The sequence below is a fragment of the Pelecanus crispus genome, chromosome 6 (genome assembly GCF_030463565.1).
Source record: "Pelecanus crispus isolate bPelCri1 chromosome 6, bPelCri1.pri, whole genome shotgun sequence".
Lineage (NCBI taxonomy): Eukaryota > Metazoa > Chordata > Aves > Pelecaniformes > Pelecanidae > Pelecanus > Pelecanus crispus.
Genome location: NC_134648.1, coordinates 15146831 through 15167175, shown reverse-complemented (window position 1 = coordinate 15167175; position 20345 = coordinate 15146831). Strand labels below are relative to the sequence as shown.

Genomic DNA, 20345 nt, shown 5'->3' with positions numbered 1-20345 from the left:
CCTGCTGCCATCATATAACCAGAAAATAAGATAACTGACTTCACTGTATAGAGAAGCAAATGCAAGTAGTTCCAGTTTTCTGTGTGATTTCTGATCGTGTTCTGCTGTTTTCTAGAGTGCAAAAATAAGTCAATATAGCTTTATTAAAGGATTTTCACCACTTCATAAAAATTTTCAAAGCACATGGTCAATAGTTTCTCAAAGTCTATCAGTTCTCAAGCAGAATGTACTTTCCTATAGCTGCCATTGATTAAAAAAAAAAAAATCAGTCAGGAATCTCAGCACTAACTTGGCACAGACTGCAAGCAAAAGCTGTGCAGTTCAGATTCCACCTCTCACCTGACACCTGGTTTTGGAAGGACTCAGACAATGCCCACATATCCAGATCCTAAATCTGAAAACATTTGAAACAGGATCAAAACTGTGCATTTTGGGCCATCTCTAACTTGAAGGGAGATGGAGTTTCTCTCTCCAGTGTCCCCCTCCCACAAAAGTTTCGCTTAACTAAATTCATTATTAGACTGGAGATTATCCATAAAAAGCAAAGCAACTGAACCTTCTTCCTCAAATCAGAAGACAAGAACCAATTACGCAATTCCCATTTTCAGAAAGATATAGCATTTCTCTTCAATATATTCCAGAAGTTAATGATTTAAATAGATATGCTCTTCAAAAGGCACCGACAGGTACATATGTTCTCTGTTACCAATAAAACAGGCATTAAACCCACACACACACACAACAAACCAAACAAGAAACTGTCCCTGCTTTCCTGCTTCTCGCTACTGCTATGCACAAAAGCTGAAGACGACACATTTCCAGTAGACAGCAGAAAAGAAATGCCAAAGAACCTACTTAAGGCTCATCAAAAAACAGGCATTAGGAACGGTGTGATAGAAGACACAAGAAAAACAATAATAGCTCAACATGATCTCCCACCTTTAAAGTACATTCAACTGTCTATGTAGAAGTAGCAAAAAAAAAAGAAAGCTACATAGTGCAGACTTACTCTTAATAATTGAATCAGTGAAAACATTAAATATCTTCTGTCTGTATTTTGCCAGATGCGTACTGACAAAAGTTGTGCGCTTATGTCTTTGCTTTTCTCTTCTTTCCCCACCTTTTCCCACCACCTCAACCCTCCAGACATCTAACCTGAACTCAGAATTTTTGAAGACTTGAGATACTTCAGACTGCACTATTCTGATCAAAGTGTGGTGGTGAGGCCTTGAAGAGCAATATTGACAGAAGTTGGTCCTACTGAGACTGGAGAGGGACAGGACAGTATCCTCTTCCTGCATTCAGGGACTATCACCTTTGTCTCACTGCATCGTTGATCTATTAAATATATGGTTGGATTTTCCATCAAGCATAACCTTACTGGAACTAGTCTTTCCTGTATTTCACAGCTGCCTGGAAAGATGGCTGGTGATAGCTGGAGTGAAACTGTAGCAGGGCGTATGCCCATTAAGTCATTATCTTACTTTTGTCCATATTGTATGAATATGCTCACTTGTAGAAGCACACACAGTTTAAATCAAATGCCATGATACTTCACAGGAAAAAAAGTAATTGCTAGATCCATGGGACTACAGACCAAATATGAAAATGCTGCTTAACTCAGACCTAGTAGTGGCTGACCATTTTCTAGCAATTTTTTTGTTTCTTTCTCCCCCCACCCCCCTTTGTTTTTTTGTCAGGTCAGTTTTTATGTACCAGACTTAACTTTCAGTCACAATGAAGCGTGCACATACATGCAACCCATGCTAGTTAAAACCTCAGCACCTGTGGGTTAATAACAGGCCAAATATCCCTTGACTCAGACCACGAAGTGCTTCCTTTAACGCATTTTAATTTCATATTCCAACCACTAGCTATTTGCTGTTCTAACGTTGGTCTCATACAATAGATTCTGCTGGAACCATTGGCCTATCAATACATATATACATGTTTATCCAGAAAGACATTAAGGCATTTATACCAAACCTAGGCTCAAGTCCCCACTTCAAGGGATGTTTTTAGGAAATAGAAGCTATCTGGTAGAAGGGAAGATCTTCCTCTGCTGGTTTCAAATACTTGAGTGGAATAGATGAGAAACACCATCTTTATGCAGAGGTGAAACAACTATATTTGAAATCTGAAATATTCAAACAGAAGAACCATTTCTCAGCCAACTGTACTCAGAATTCCTGTTAATCTGGGGCACAGCTTCAGCTTTGAGAAAAACAAATGCAAAGACTTGATAAACAGTCTTACAACACATTCTTATTTCCCTTCATGTTATTTGCAGGCCTAAGCTGTTGTGAAATAATCATCTTGCATCCACATACAAGATGCATTCAACTTTCTACCTTCATATTTCTTGAGAACACTGCAGAAGAAAGGTTCTGAAAGGAGTTCTCTAGGCCATGATAAATAATCTCTGGGTTACATTGCTATTAGCTAGGATACCCTTCAACCGCCTCTTTACCAGTATGCTGCTCAGTGTACAACTTGCTTACTACTTGCACAGGTACCTAATAGTGACAGCATTCTGGGCACCACAGCCTCACAGGCACCCAGAAAAAAGAAGTTTGGAGAATAGTGTTAAGGCAAATATCAGCAGCACTTTGCTGCCTATTAGCAAAAAGCTGGACTATTTCTGACATAAAAGAATGCCTGAAATCCTAACATGTCTTCTCTTATGTAACCATAGTAAATTAGCTAATCTGTACCACATTTATCTGCTTGAAGTAGAAAAACTTGTCCTAACAAGCTGCAGGGATATATACAGACCTCTGATGATAATAGGCTGTTTTCACTGTTAAAGCTCTTTGAGATATAAAACATAACTATGCTCACTTCTAGTTAAGATTACTTAAGGACCTAATTTGGGAAGCAGCACTGCTGCACTCCAGCACAAGAGCGATTGGAGGCTATATATAGGTTCAAATACAGCTAAGGTTAATATACCTGCAGAAAGCATGTATGATTCCCATATTACATTTGTGAAATATTATGCATGTTCCAGCTTACCAGTTTTATCTTTCCTGATTTATTTAATGCCTAGGTGATCATATTTGCCAAAGGCATTTCTTCAGAGTATGAAACAGGTAATCAGGCATATGAAAAGCGTTAAGGGTGGCTTCACCTGTTCATATGGGCCTCCATGTAAGCATACTTTTACAACAACATGGGCATGTGTCCATGTACAAAACACACAAATTGAGGAGGGGTCCAGATGAAATGCTGAGTAGGGGGAGAAAGAGAGCGACGTGACACCAAGTATATACAAAACTAATACAAATGAAGGGGCAATCTCCCTGCATAGTTTTGGTTTTCTTTGTAACATGTCTTTGTAAGCAATTCTGAGAAAAATCTCAGCTCAAGAGTCATTGTCAAAAGCATCATGTATACAAAATAGAAAGAGCAGTGATGCAAAAGCGTTCCTTGAGACACATGGGGGGGGACAGCAGGAGAGATAGTTATATGCAAAAAAAAAAAAAAAAAAAAAAGTTATAACCCTCAAAGAGAATGGATCACTCAAAAAATGCCCACAAAAGATAGAAGTAGTGAGGATGGAGAGAGAATGGCAGTAAGTTTTTGAAACACATGGAGCCCTTTTTATTTCTTCCAAATGCAGTTTTGAGCCTTTTTCTGGAGGCATGACATCCTGCACAGATTTGCTAGAAGAATAAACTGAAATAAAGTTTTCTGTGTTACTGCACTGTGAATAGAATGTGTACCGAATGTATATCATGCATACACCTATGTTGTGTCAAATTAAAAAGCAGATAGCCAAATGCCGTCCTAAATTTTAATTGAAAAAGAGCATCAGAACTGTCCGAAGACGTTCCCTGTTTCTCCCACAAGCACATACATGCACACACTGTAATATAATTTGTAAGCAGAGAACAGTATCACTTTTAGATGCTACAAAGTTCACAAAGATAACAGGAGAAATGGCTTGCTTGAACTCTTGTCTACCATTATAAAGAGAGTAATAAAGCTTTATTACTCCAGTTTCTCACCTCGTGAAGAGGTGGGGCCTGATTCATTCTACCTGGCACTAGCAAAGGCTGAGAGTGGATGCAACTGCAGTATAGCTCTGACCCAACTGCAGACAAAGCAACTGTCGGTCTGCTTTAGCTTTCACCTCTGTTACCATCATCCTTATAGCACACACAAAGCACTGCTGATGCTGCGTGCCTGCAAACTTCCTCCGCACATTGTCTTCTGGCGCATCTGCTCTTGGATGATACACTGCACTTAACAGTCCTACGAGGCTGATGTTCTGCTGGCTTAACGGCCCTCTGTGTGGCAGGTGTTCAGTGGGTGGGCTGTGGAGGCTTGGTTCATGCAACCCAAACTAAGGAGCTGGAGCAAACAACAAGCGCAAGGTCCCTGCTTCTCATGTCACAGCAGACGTTTAAAATCCAAATTCCCTTTTTTTGGTTGTGGGATCAGTTGAAGAGGTGTGTAAACTGATATTGAGGTGTCAATTTAAATAGTAAAAAATGCTCAATTTGGGCATTTACTGAGGGCCTTGCATTTGCAGCAACTGGAACTACAGTAGAACAATCAGTCCAATGCACACTTTGAAATACCCCCCCCCCCCCTTTTACATCAGGGCAGCTGTGTAGCAGTTTACTCAGTTGGACCATCTTCACACTTTACCAAGAAACAGACACTTTTTCAAAATTACTGAGGTCAACCTCTCACCCAGCAGTTGAACCACAGAGAGCATTCAGTGCAATTCCAGCCCTTCGGAGCAGAACAAAATGTTTGGGGAATAAAATATCTTATTTTCCCCTGGCAGTAGCACACCGATTTCTTTCCAGGTTGTTCCTGGTACTTTAGCCAAGGGCAATACAGGGTTAGACTCTCTACGCAGCAAAAACAGGAGTGTTCCTATCTAATCACTTCCTGATTCACGCTCACAACATGAACACAGCCCCTACCCCTCCACATCAGAACTGTGCCATGGGAAGTTCTGACAGGCTTAAGGAAAGTTTGTTTGCATTTAAACGAGATGGAAAAATTAGCTTTATGCCCGAACCATTATTGAGAGAAGCTTCTGTCAAAAGAACATTAGAAAAAAAAGTTTATGAAGAGACATTGCTCTGCCATATTTCTCCATCCTGACTTCCCACTGGGTGCACTGGACTATAAGAAAATGTTAAACAATAGTAGCATACAAATATTGTTATTGAAATCTGGAAGCCTGAGAACTTCAGTGATATTCTCAAGATTGGGAACCCAAATTAAACCCCTGTGAATAAAGGACTTGACTGCTGCAGTCTGGATGCTTCTCATATTTATTAGGTCACTGCCAAGGTCCCATCCTTTAAGCCTTGAAGACAGGCCAGCACGTCAGATTTTATACTGAAAATTTTAGCCTAAGTAATTGGATTTAAGTGAATTTGTTTTGAAAGTGGCTATTTTTTAAAAAAAATGCTCACAAAATAAAGGAAGAAGTGTCATTTCACATCAGTGGCACAAAACATAGAAATCTCTGGTCTTGAGTTCTGAAGCCACTGGCCAAGAATTCAAGCCAGGCCTGTAAAGTCAGCCTGCAGGCAGCCGTGGTTCCCTTACTTAGGGATCCTGACAAATAAGAATAACAATCTGAATAGATATCATTAGCTGATTTTACTGCTTCCTGATTCCTGTATTTTCCTGCCCTTTTCCTTTTTTCCCCTGCTTTCCACCCTGCCCCCCACCATTTATCCCAGAATCAAATTGGCTAACATCTAATACAACAAAATTAATTTGTCCAAAGTTTGGAAAACCAGTCTATAAATATGTGAAAGGTATCAACAAAAAAAAAAGGAAGAAACAGAAAGAGATAGCCTGCTGCAAGCAGGAGATGGAACTATATTTCATTAGATTCTTTCCAAACCGAATTATTCCTTGATTCTATGATTTACTTAAATCTCAGAAATCAAAGGTGAATTAGTGAACAGTCATTGAAAGAGTAATTTCACATACTGAATAAAGGTCATCCTCTTCATATATAAACTGTTTCCTTTCAATGAAAATGATACTCTAATTCCACCCTAATAAGAAATCTAATTCTAATGAGATTCACATGATTTAAAAAAATTGCACCAAAGAAAGGGTAACATTCTGGCTACTTTTTCAAAGCATCTCTGCTATGCTACAAGGGCAAAGAAGGTAGAAATCTATGATGACAACATCTGAGGCTCTCTAGCCATAAGCTGGCAGTACTCTCAGAGAAGTCAGACCACTCTGTTCATTGCCAGTGTAGTGGGTGTTGGAGACAACAGACATGGGGGTAAAAGTTACCATTTAGTTCTCCCATGTAACAACCTTTACTTTTTGATTTATTTATTTTTAAACTACAGATAAGACAAATTAATTTACCCTTCTTGCATAAGTAGTATCAAAAATAATTTTTCATTGCTGTAGCAAAGTAACTTACTTCCTGCATCATGTGTTTCAAATTGAATCTACAAAGTTCATTTCAAAATGCAAAGTAGGTAAATTCCAAAATCAAACATTTATGTGTGCACAGATGATACTGAACAAGACATTTTTGCTCTGTAGCACTTCCCAAAAGGTTGCTTTCAACTACCTTGCTATCCATTGAATAACCTCAATCTACTTTGATACCATTTCCTGGTTCTCCCCTTTTTCCTTTATTATTTTCAGCTTTCCCCTGTTTTGCTCCTGTCTAATTTTTATTCTAAGCTCAGTGCTGCTGCTATTTAAGAGAGTGGAAAAATATTTCCATTAACTTTAGTTGGACAGAATATTATGTTCTTGATGTAGATGTTTTCTATATTACCATTGTACCCCTGGAATAGGTTCAACAATAAAGTATCCACAAAAGGCAAGATACAAAATTCAAATACCTGAAGCATAGTCTATACATACAACATGATAAAAAGTTTTTTTTCTTTAAAAACAAGTAAAAGATTGCATATCTATGGTTCTTTATGCATATTGCCCTAAGTAAAATAACATATATATATTTTTTCTCTAAAATACTGTAAGGAACAAAAAGAATCAAAGGGCACTGCTAACAGTCACATTTCAGCTTAATATTAAACTCTTGTATGCATTTCACTCCATCACTCCAAATCCCTCAGGGTTAATATGAGCTCAGAAATCTGACCACTAACAGACACTAGCAAATTTAATGAGACTAGAAATGGGGTCAGACCAGCACATTTCTTAAGATCCCTATACTATTTGTCAAAAAGGGGAAAAAAGCAAAAAACCATTTACAAAGTTGTAGCATTGTTCTGCTAGCTTTCTTAAATTTGCTCGTTACAGGTTACTGAACAACTGATTACAAGATCCTCCCACCATCCCCAGGCAGCAGTGAACCAGATTAAGAGAGACCAGGCAATTAAGTAAGGAAGAAATTCCCAGGAAATGTGAAGTGACAAATATTGTATTTAACACAATATGATACTAGCATTTCTAATAAATAGCTGAGAAGACATGTCATAGTAAGATCATTAAAATATCCTTAATAAAATTTTTTTTTTTTAATCGGATTGTGGGAAAACACCTCAGAAATAACAAGGTATGGGTAATTAATCATTGCCCTCTGTTATAGCCGTGGTTGTAAAAAGAGTTTAGCGAACTCACTTGCCAGGCAACACCACTGTGAAAATGATGGTAAAATATAATACATGGGAGGAACGAGTTAGCTTTTGTGAACAGAAACATACTCTTCGTATTTACTGAAGGCAGCTGCTAGGTAGTATTCAACATTACCAACCTGCAACAGTGCAATAGGACGATGCACACATATCAGGCATAACAAGGCATACAAGGTCATAACATACCAAGTGCTACATAAGTATCATTAAAATAGCAACTGTGGCGATAGCCTGATAAGGACTTCATTGTGTTTCCCCAGCTGAGGTAGAGGAAGGAAAGACACAGGAAGGTAAAGTCGTTTGCCTAAGGCAAGAAGATTAATCAGCAATATAACCAGGATGGAACCAGGAGGAATGATGTATAATGCTCAAATCAAAATTAAAGCTTCAACAAACCTTACTGCCCTTTTGAAGACAGATGCCAACACTGTCTTCTCTCACAATAAAACAATATCAAATTCAGTGAATCTGCTTTCTTAAGCATTAGGATTCCTTCATCAGTTTGATATCTCTTTTTGAGTTGCATGAAGAGGTGTATTCCTGTTAAGGAGGACCACTTGGTTCTTTTCCCTCTTGGTCAGCACAGTGAAGGTGAGCGTCCCTCGAATGCTTCAAGAAAACTTGCATTTTTATACAGCAAAGGTATTTTGGACATAGTGAAGTCAACAGACAGAATTTAATCCTTAATTTCCTTCCAGGGCTAACAAGAATAATTCCACCTACATTACTTACATGTTAACAACAATAATATGGCCTAGCTGCTACAATGAGAGACAAAAGTACTGATCTTTATTCTTGCCAGCAGAATACTAAATTCAGATTGCTTTATACACATAAAACTGCATAGGAAGTCAAGGCCTCACAACAGTTTTGCAAAACAGATAACTACTAACCCTATACTGTAAATGGAAAACCAGAGACACAGTCTTTACTGTAATTTGTCAAAGTTCAGAAAGACCTGGAAAGTAATCAAGTCAAAGATTAGACACTGCAGGCGTTGTTTTCCTTGTAAGCTGTACCGTTTGCAACTAATACTACTTAACTTTGCCTTCCTGAAGACTCCTTTAACTTGCAAACTCTTCCATGCGTGACCAAACTTGCTAACAAATCCAAAATAAAATTTTCTAAGATGCACACCAAAAACCACAGCCAGTGCAGTGAGAGTTCTCTGTACAGTTCACAGGCAGGGTCTGAGGCACTCCTATGCTCTTGTGGAGCAGAACAGGAACAAGGATGCAGTGAATTTCAGGATGACCTGCCAGTGCCAGCCCTACCATTTCTGGCTCGCTGCTTCTTACACCCAGGAGACAGCGTTTGAGAACAGCCTCAACCCCTTGAGCACAGCATCACTGCCAGGCACACAACATTGCTCTGTGACCACAAGACATGATTGCAAGACACAGCCTTGGGTTCTGTGAGACACAGCCCTCTGAGTTCCTCAACTTTTAAGTGCAAGTTTGACGCCTCTATCTTCTGTGTCACAAGACATACAAAATTACCATGATGGTCCGATCCTGTCAGGATCTACTGTTTCTTACTCTGTACTCCTTTTTCCTTCTTAGCCATACAACTGCTGGGAGAGGTTCCTTCCACATATCCCTTCCCCAGAGCTAATACACTGGGTTCAGAAAGAGTACGCCTGCAGTTCAGGCTTAGTATTCTTTGATGCCAGGAAGCTCACATAGACAATACAGAAGCCAAGAATGTGGCTCCTACCAGCTACCCATGGCTGAAATGTTATTACATAACAACATAACATTACTGCACAACAACTCAGTCAAAACAGCTATTTAACTTTTATGGTAGATTTTAGGAGTTTTTTCCTAAGCCTTTGTGGTAAATAAGCAAGACGTGGTAAATAAGCAAGATGTCTAGATACTTTACTTAAGATCGTACCAAAAGTAGAAAGTTTCAGGTTTTGATTTTTGTCTTTTTTTTTTTTTGGTGGGGGGGAGCATATGGGACACCACCTGTGAACTAAAAAGACTGTCAATGCTAAAACAGGTATAAAGTGTAAATCATTATAATAATAGGCAGACAATGCTGAAATAAAAATTTGAGTTAAAAGTAAAGAACCAAGATGACAATATAAATACTATTACTTTATAATTAAAAAATTCCATGAGTTTCTCATGGTACAGCTATATATCCCAAACTTCCAAGAATCCATCTACATTACTAGGCGAGTTCACAAAACAGACAAGCATCAAACTGCAGTAGAAACATTCGGTAGACTAAAAGAAATCAAAGCATTTGTGTCAATTAATGAATCATTCACAATGTTAGATTCACAAACAAGAAAGAAGACTCCCACGTGCAAGATAAAACCTTAAACACAGAAATAACGAGCAAGACTGTCTTCTGAAACCAGAGCACAGACATTCGAGAGGAGTGGCAGAATATGTGTAAACCTGATCAGCATCCTTTCTGAAACATGCTACAGAAAAACAAGTATGATGAAGATTTGAATGCAAATAAACATAACCGACCACAAACAACACATGAATTCTTTGAAAAGGTCTTGCTAGTACCAGGGAAAATTTGCAGAGGAGCACAAACCATGGAGTCAAAGCCATAACACAATGGCTAGAAGAGCTAGCTACAGGGTATAAAGTTGACGGGATTACTGATTTGACGTCTCAATAAAAACTTCATGCAATACTTGTGAAGACACACTCAGAAAGCATCATCTGTGTCTGGCAGATAAGGTAACCTAACATTCAGGCAAGTTCTGTCACTGTTATCTCAAAGATATGAATTTGAGGGTCCTTACTGAAAAGGAAGTCCCAAACACAAGATATTCATCGAGCAGATGGGAACTGCTATTTCTCTAATACACAAGAATAGAAGGGTCTTTTCTATAGACTCCCACATTTCAAAAATATGCATTCTGAAAATAATCAGCCAAACAAGTTCTATGATAAAGTCTATACCAGCACTAGCTTGACCTCTTTACAGTGCTTGTGTGCCACATGCTATGAAACATGCTACTGACCCTGACAAGAGGGATTCAGGATAAATTCTTAGCTGTCTTTAAGGATGAAGGATGGTGCTTGATCATTTAAAAAAAGTTCCCATCTAACAGCAAGCCGCAAATATGAGATACCAACTTTAATGAAAAAAGGTCTAGTGAGGCCAGTTGAACAGACTGTTTAAATTAATCAATTTGTTCACATTTTAAAGTCACCATAACTTCACAATTATTATAATGGACAAATTCAAATTTCCTTCAGGTTAAAACCCAAAATTCTTTTGTGACTTCTACGGTTCAACATTAAATATTTTACAGCATAGAATCATAGAATCATAGAATGCTTTGGGTTGGAAGGGACCTTCAGAGGTCATCTAGCCCAACCCCCCTGCAGTGAGCAGGGACAGCTTCAACCAGATCAGGTTGCTCAGAGCCCCATCCAACCTGACCTTCAATGTTGCCAGGGATGGGGACTCCACTGCCTCTCTGGGCAACCTGTTCCAGTGCTTCACCACCCTCATTGTAAAAAATTTCTTTCTTATGTCTAGTTTAAATCTATTCTTCTTTAGTTTAAATCCGTTATTCCTTGTCCTGTCACAACAGGCCTTGCTAAAAAGATTGCCCCCATCTTTCCTATAGGCCCCCTTTAAGTACTGAAAGGCCACAATAAGGTCTCCTCGCAGCCTGCTCTTCTCCAGGCTGAACAACCCCAACTCTCTCAGCCTGGCCTCGTAGGGGAGGTGCTCCAGCCCTCAGATCATTTTGGTGGCCCTCTTCTGGACACACTCCAACAGGTCCATGTCCTTCTTGTGCTGAGGGCCCCAGAGCTGGACGCAGTACTCCAGGTGAGGTCTCACCAGAGCAGAGCAGAGGGGCAGAATCACCCCCCTCAACCTGCTGGCCAAGCTGCTTTTGATGCAGTCCAGCATACAGTTGGCTTTCTGGGCTGTGAGCGCACATTGTTGGCTCATGTCCAGTTTTCCATCTACCAGTACACCCAAGTCCTTCTCTGCAGGGCTGCTCTCAATCTCTTCATCCCCCAGCCTGTACTGATATCGGGGGTTGCCCCGTCCCAGGTGCAGGACCTTGCATTTGGCCTTGTTGAACCTCATGAGATTCCCACAGGCCCACCTCTCCATCTTGTCCAGGTCCAGCATAGCTGTGGGAAGTAATATAATATGTTTCTACAACATGTTATACAACTGAATATAAAGATACTGTGATAAAACTATCAGAATGAAAAGGTTAGGAAAAATCTTGCATTCTGGCAGTCTAGCACACCCAAAAAATGCATAAAGTACAAGTGAAATGCAATTATTTTTACTGCCTGTGAGCTAAACTGCTGACCTACATTTTAACATCCTGAATATAGGAACAAATATATTTTACCAAGGTATTCAAAGAGGCTGGGGGCGGGGGGGTGAAGTCTGTTGAGTCCATATTCCTCATGAATGCTACTTTACTAGCATCATCCTTTGGATCCAGTCAGCTAGCATGTCTGAAAATCCTTCCCAGAAGGACCACATGGATACACAAATCTGTTTTAACTACCACCACCAAAACCCCCTAAACAACCCAGCTTTCAGTTTGCTTACAAGTGGAATATAAATCACTAAAATCAGAAATACTTCATAGTAAGGTAAGCTCCCTTTCTGAAGCTGTAAAATTCTTTGCTGCATTGTTATAGGGTAACTGAGTGAAGTGAAAAGAATACAAGGTCATTAAATGAGGCATCATTAGTGCCTTGAGCTATGCAATAACTGAATTTATTCCTTGTCACCAGAAGGTAACTTTATTGCATTGTTGGCAGAGCACCTTCCTTTCTTCTGTAGTACTCTACTCCTACAGCTTACTGCAAAAAGAGGTTTTGCAAAAAACATTTTCAATTCCCCAGCAAGCATTCCATTCTTGAATGGTTTTTAAAAATTCATAGAGCAGCGATTCATAGAGCCATGTAAGCACACTGAACTTTGAACTCTGAAAATTTTCAGCTCTAGCTCTTGTGTTACAGATAACATGCATTTTTTTGTCTAGAGTTTCTTACAGTCTATATCTGAATGCTTTAAAGAGCCACAACATACAAGTTCCTGACATCATCCAAACAAAACTGATTATGGGGAATGTAGGGTTCAAATTAGCAGGGCAAGATCTATGCACAGTAAGTAGCCTGTAAAATACAAGCAACAAATGTTGTTTTCTACTTTGTGTGGAGTACTTGTCAGACAGGAAGTTCAGTTTGCAGACGTAGGTGGGAAAAGCCAGAAATACAGAACCAGCCCGTGATTATCAGCAGCAGACACTGTAGGAAACCATGAAACAGAAAGAATTCAGCACTTATAGAAAGTGTCTAAAAAGTGTAAGGACATATACAATCACTGATTAGACAAAGCATTTAAAGCACTTGTACTTAAACATGGTTTTATGATTAATTATGAACTTGAGGACAGTCTTAGAGTTGTGTATACTCACAAATGGATTGCTGATTCTTGAAGACTCAAGGTGCTATAAAAAAACGAAAAGTGAGGCAAATCTTGTGAGGACAGGCACTAATGAGAGCAGTGGTAACAAAGTGCAGAAGCCATGCAGATATGAAATAGAAAGGTAACAAGAACGGAGATGGTTAAAAAAAGAATAGACCAGAATGAGATAAAAGTGAATAAGCTTAATTCAGATTAATTCACAGAAGTCACACCCCTAGGAATCATTCACTTGAGGGATTCATATCTAAGGAAATAGGTAGGTAACCAAACAGGAAATGTTTCAATGAACTGACATGCAACCAAATGACTTGCTGCCCAAAATTCAGTCAAAACCAGAACTTAAGGCCAGATGAACAGATGGTATCAAAACCTACAGATTCCATGACCTACAGAATGCAAGGGGCAAGAGATCATTGGCTAGCTGAATAAAAAGGAACATACCTGTGCAATTTTGGCCAAGACTCACTTTTTATGACTGGATAACATAATTTCCCTGCCTTCAACTCTGAAGACTAAATCACCTGGTATTTGTGAAATTTTAGACACTCTAGGGATAGAAACCCAATACGTGGATCCATTCTTTTCCTGACAGCCCTATTGATGTTTCTATTTCTTATAAAGAACATCTGAACACAATATTAAACATGTTGAAAGGCTCTTCACATGTCTTATACCTCAAACTCCATATTCTCAAAACACTTCTTTTGGCAAAAATTATCTATCAAAATATCAATTAATCCCAAATATAAACAATTTTTTTTTCTTCCAGTTTTAGCATCATTTCCATCAATACCTCTTTCCCCACTGGGCAAGCAGCAAAGTACTTAGCAGAGTTGTGAAAGACAACATGGTGCCCAGCACTTCATGAATGGAAGACATTGGTCCTGGAGCTCTGGAGGTAGCCTTAGAAGAGTTTGCTTTCTGTTTGCTTACTGAAAACCTGTTATTTTGAACAATTCATAGAATCATAGAATGGTTTGGGTTGGAAGGGACTTTAAAGATCATCTCTGTCCAACCCCCCTGCCACAGGCAGGGATACCTTCCACTAGATCAGGTTGCTCAAAGCCCCATCCAACCTGGCCTTGAACAGTCCAGGGATGGGGCATCCACAACTTCTCTGGGCAACCTGTTCCAGTGTCTCACTACCCACATAGTAAAGAATTTCTTCCTAATATCTAATGTAAGCCTACCCTCTTTCAGTTTAAAACCGTTACCCCTTGTCCTATCACTGCACTCCCCAATTAAGAGTCCCTCCCCGTCTTTCCTTTTGGCCTCCTTTACGTACTGGAAGGCCACTATTATAAGGTCTCCCCAGAGCCTTCTCTAGCCTAAACAACCCCAACTCTGTCACAGCCTGCCTTGATAGGGGAGGTGCTCCAGCCCCCTGACCATCTTCATGGCCGTCCCCGGGACCTGCTCCAACAGGTCCATGTCTTTCCTGTACTGAGGACTCCAGAGCTGGAGGCAGTACTCCAGGTGAGGTCTCACCAGAGCAGAGCAGAGGGGCAGAATCACCCCCCTCAACCTGCTGGCCACGCTTTTTTTGATGCAGTCCAGCATACAGTTGGCTTTCTGGGCTGCTAGCACACATTGCCGGCTCATATTGAGTTTTTTGTGCACCAATACCCCCAAGTCTTTCTTGACAGGGCTGCTCTCAATCCACCCATCGCCCAGCCTGCATCCGTGTTTGGGATTGCCCCAGCCCAGGTGCAGGACCCTGCACTTGGCCTTGTTGAACTTCATGAGGTTCACATGGGCCCACCTCTCTAGCCTGTCAAGGTCACTCTGGATGGCAATTCATCCAGAGTTCCCTGCAGTCTGCAATGAGATGCTTTCCTAGTTCATATCATCTGCTGAGAAAATAAAGTTTGGGGTTCTCTCTCACTGTGGGTTCCTTAAATCCTTCAGTATTGGCCTTGGATTTTGAACCTAATCAACAAATTCTTCTCTTCTTTCACTGCAAGTCCTCACTCTTTAACCCCCCTCCAAGTCATTGGCAATTCCTCTGGATCTGACAGGACAAACACATTATAAATTTCCAAATATCAGTTTCATCTGTCTTCATACATAGTCAGACAAGGAAATACAGACACAGAATAGTATTTTTTTTTCCTCATAAGCAAACCAAATCCAACCTCAAAATTTTGCACTATGAAACCTTAAGCTACTGTTAATTCAAGGGCCGTCATGGTGTAGGCCTTACAACAGGTCTATTGCTATGTTGCTATCTCAGCTATATGCAGGCTTCTCACACAGACCCTTCTACAGCCCTGCTCTTGCTGCATGTTAGACAAGTACATTCCTCAGCACAAACTATTACTTAGGAAAAGTTTTCAAATCTGAACTTAAAGAACACACTGATTTTTGTGTATGACACTGGCAAATACCAGCTCCCAGGTTTTGTTTGTTTTTTCAACTACTCCATTTATTTCAGTAAACTTGAGTTTGGGGCAAGTTGATTACAATTCTATCTGGACTTAAATGGCATATTTTTCTTACATTAGCCATGTTCTTACTTCCATTGTAAAGTTGTGCCTATAACAGGATTTTTTTCTTCTTTTATGAAACTCCTTCCTTCAGTAATTTCCATTGTATCTTACGTAGCGTACAGATCAGATGTAGTCACTACAGCTTGTACAGTTCACTTCACCAAAGAGATTATGCATGCACAGTGAACAGACCTCCAGCTACCATACTGAAATACAAAAATAGCACTGCAAGAAATAAAAAACTTAAGACAAACAAAAAGTAGGCTAAAAAAAACCCAAAAGGCATACTGGAAGAAATTCATATTTCTTAAGAGCTGATAGATACCCTAACACTGATATTCTAAATAACAAAGGGCACGTTAATCTTAATTTCTATAACAGGACACCTAAGCAGATCCTCTAGAGAAGTTACCAGAACACCTGCAGATACACAGTACATTTTAAAGAGCAATGCAAGACTATAAATATGCATGGCGTGACCTCATTCATATTGTTCTTTCATAGCACTCGGATCTTTAGTTCAACAAAAAAAGGAAGAAAGTAACAAAAGGAGGAAGGACTGTCTTTTGGTTAAGAACTAGGAGACAGGAAACCTCGAGTCTATTTTTGGCTCTGCCACTAAAGTCCCTTATGGCAAACTTTTCCAGCTTTGGGGTGTCAAATGAAGGAAGTGATTTTGAGAGATGAAATGCTACAAAGGACTTTAACGACAAGTACCTAGATTTGAAAGGCTTGTCTACTTTCTCTGCCTCATCTCCTTTGTCTGAAGCCATGATAAAAATTCTCATCTGTATCCTGATGATGATGTAAACTGCCACCAGAAAACAACATAATAATAGTATTAAAACCAGGAAACAGAAACTAAATATAGACACCTATTAGATTTATTTTCCTGGTCCTCATACTCAAAGAGTTCGCCTTTTATAACAAACAAAAAAAACCCTTTAAATAATCAGCATTGCCCTTTGTTGGTGTGTGAGTTGAAATTATGGCCTGCAGTATAATCTTCCATTTTTGAAGGTGTAAGGATATTTAGACAATGTATTGAAAAGTCCAGCAGTACTGCATTTCTGACGATCAGGAAGATAAATTCTCTCTGCCCCCACCCCCACTTCATTTTCAAGAGTACCTCCAAGATATATAGCCCAAATTTTGACATCTTTCGGCAAGATGAAGGGGTTTTTCAGTTTGTTTTTTTGGTTTTGTTTGTTTGATTTTGGCTTTGTCTGAGAGGTTTTTTGATGGTGGTAGTGGTGGTGGGTTTTTTGCACAATTTCCATAGAAGACCTTCCTTTATTCCTTTTTAAGAAAATATGTCTAATCATACTGTATTTCTCACAATTGCAACACCGAACTGAATGTATAATCCGAGAAGCAAAAACAGTGTCCTATTTCACTTTCTGTTATGAGTACTCTTTCTTTAGTCAAATTAATTGAGATTCAGCACTCCAAATGTTTAGTTTACTATCCAATATGAAAAGTACAAGAAACCATGACTACAATGAAAAAAACCTGCGTAAATTACAATTTTAACATAAAGAAAACAAAGAGGTCAATGAACTTTCATTGCGCAGGAGATGGGGGGCAGGACAGAAAAGAAAGGCAGCTTCTTTTACATTGGCTTTCCCCATCTGGAAAAACTCGCCAGAAATATGGAAAAACAATACCAATAGAAAGATATGAAAAACATCATGACATTTTTCAAAAGCTATACTAAAATAACTCTACTGCAGAACAGGCATATATACATCTCTAAGGAATATACACACACTTGACATGCTGTCGTGAACCGGCCATCACTGATGGCAACAGATTACTTTTTATGGTCCTGTAAAGTGCTTGATGTAGGACTACTAACAGTTTTTGGAGAGTAACTAGATCAATTATTTTTAAAAGTGATCTATTTCCTACTGTTTTCTCTCCTGAGAGACAAAACTATCACTAATTGTAAGTTCCTAACTCATTGAAACAGAAAAAGTTTCTGTAACAATAATTTGGTTTTTTTCCTCAGGATACTGTATAGTTTTAAATACTGTATCCATAGCAGTCTAGATGTCAATTAGAGAAAGCAGGTCTGACAGTATGTTAGAAAACCACTAGCATAGTGACTCAGTACTCTAGAGACTTTCCAAAACAAGCTGTGATTTCCCACAAAATCTGAGGAGAGAGAATAGTGTAAACAACAATTCATGCAGCACAGAGACTTGGTTTAAGGCCCCAGTTCTAAATTCTTTATACAGCCAAGATAACTGTTGACTTTAATGGCTGCTGGGGAAACACTTGGAATCAGTTTGTATGTGTATGCTACACTTTTCCTATGGAGAACAGATATTATTGCTTGGGGATGTGTCTGCTTTTACTTCTGACGTGAACATGAAGCAAGGCATGGTTGTTGTGCTTCACAGGACTAACCTCAGTTGGATTTGTGTTACATTTTCGCTATGACAGGACACAACAGTGCATGGCTTTAAGTTAATTCAAGTCCCTCTCACAAAAAGCAGGAGCATGAACTGGAATCCTGAGGCAGACATACAACCTACGCTTGGTTACAGGAACAATAAAGAATAAATAATCCTTGAATCCTGTTAGTTATTTTGAAGCCTGACTTAATCCTTTTAAATTCCCTATGCGATCTATATCATTCCTTTCTCTAACCAGAGAAAAACATTTTGTATAATTCCTGGACTTTATTGATCTAGTCCATACTGTGTTCTTTCCGCAAAATTCTTAGGCTAAAAATATATTTCGTCATTTTCAGTTACAGCCTTCCCCTCTCTGGCCACTGGCAACTTCAGTCTGCTCATCTTGTTACATGGGCTTTCCCCAAAACAACCCTCATCAAAAGGAAAAAAGATTCTCTTTCAAAATAAACATGGAAAATAAGAGTGTCGTATTTACTTGGGGGTGGAGTATTTATTTTTTAAATTTCACTATATAGAATTGCCCTGCTGAGCCAAGCAGTTTGCCAGAACATCGTGCTTGCTATACGGGACTTCTCCAGATCACTTCTTGTGCTGAGACACATCGTAGTGCGGAGTCGGTGTAAGGCAGCATGGTTTTTTTCACATAGCATGGCAGAGTTCTGCTTCCCTGAATGCAGAACTGACCTGCAGGCAGTTTCCTTTTCCAGAAATTGTTAACGTGTTCAGCTTCTGGAACCCATTAGTTATCACCAAGCGATTAACCTGGGTGCCTGGCACCTTATCTGACCATTGGGCTAGCCTGAGTATTTCTATAGCAAAGTCACTAATCTGCTTTCGCTACTGTGTGCATCTGAAGTGATATTCCATGGCTCCATCCCATGGAAGAAGATTAACCTAATAAGTGAGACAGGACACCTCATTGCTGTTTATACTAGTCCACTCCATGTTTGGCTATTCAGGGCTTCTAGGAGTCACTGATTTCCAAAGCAAGTTTTGGCTGGAATCTAATGAACAGAACCAGTTACCTTGGCACCTGGGATCCCCAAAATATGTTCCTCCACATAACACTTCTTCCAGAAGGCAATATGTACTCATATGGTCTTACTGTGACTAGGAGCTTAATGGCATTATCAAAGTATCTGCTGGGAGACTCAGGTAGGGGAAGGTAGAGAAATATCAAATTTCTGATGAAGAAAAGCATCTTGTTTTGAGATTACATGTCAGCAGCCAGTTGATTATGATAAAGACTTACAATCTGACCGGAAGAAAGAAGACTAGGAGAAGGACTGAAGTTTTAATCCTTTTTATTTCTGATTTTACTCCTCTATTCAGCAGCCTCTGCCCCACCCCCCCCAAAAAAAAAATCAGTTGTGCCACATATCAAGACTATAGTCTCAGTCCTATCTATCTTAGAAAGATACAGACTTGCAAGGAGAATGCAAAAGGTTATTGTATTCATTGTTCTTTTTTTTTTCTTTTCATGGAACCTCCATTATTCTAGAAATGAAACAATACTACACAAATGCAACTACTAGATACCAACCAACAGCCAGATTTTAAAAACCTGTGGATTAGTAGAGTCACCAATGTCTCCAATCCCACCATGGCACCACAGACTGGAGAGATTATACTATAACTTTCATATCATTACCATAGCTACACCTGAAGAAAGTCAACCAGGTTAAAGAAATTTATTTTTATTATATATATATATATAAAATATATATATAATATAATATATTTTATAATTTTCAACAGTCTTCACAGAGTGCGGAGTTCCAGTGATTTCCATCATGACAAAGAACAAATACAGTAACATCTCTACTGCATGTTCATCCACTTAAAATTATGACTGCATATTCACTGTCATGATTTATCAGACTGCAATTATACAAATTTGCAAATGCCTTGAGAAATGCATCCCAGATTTCCACATTCATTCTCAACATTTTGTATGAACATTACCTAAAACTGAGCTTAAAAATGAGTTTTTAAGCATCTTTGGATCCTCAAAGGAAAGAGCAGCTGCAGCCTTAGAGGCATTTAATCACTCAAGTCTGGGTGACAGAGCACACCACTTACCGCTGAACAGGTAACGGAAGGGAATCTAAGTGGTCCTCGCCCTTAAAAGCCATATTTATCCTACCCTTATGTCCACTTCTCCATGGGCTGGAATCTAGAAAGAAAACAAACAGTCATTTAGTAAGCCTAGGGAAACTGAGGCCTCTTTAGTCCAGGGTGGCATGGCATTCTCTCTCTGATCTGTGGAGCTAACTCATTAAAAACTCATTCAAAAGGCTTCTTTTCCTCAGACTACACACAACTCCAGCAGCTAACCGAGGCCATTAAGTACATTTCATGGCATA

At 39.3% G+C, this 20345-nt stretch overlaps 1 protein-coding gene across 1 annotated transcript in view; it reads right to left on the bottom strand.

Moving 5' to 3' along the window:
- INSC (INSC spindle orientation adaptor protein) overlaps positions 1-20126 on the bottom strand; it is a 102309-nt gene extending 82183 nt beyond the window's left edge. The window contains exon 1 of the mRNA XM_075712824.1: positions 20062-20126. Within this exon, the coding sequence (XP_075568939.1) occupies positions 20062-20114 (53 nt within the window). The 5' untranslated portion in view covers positions 20115-20126. The remainder of the gene's footprint in view (positions 1-20061) is intronic.
- Positions 20127-20345: the final 219 nt, after the last annotated feature.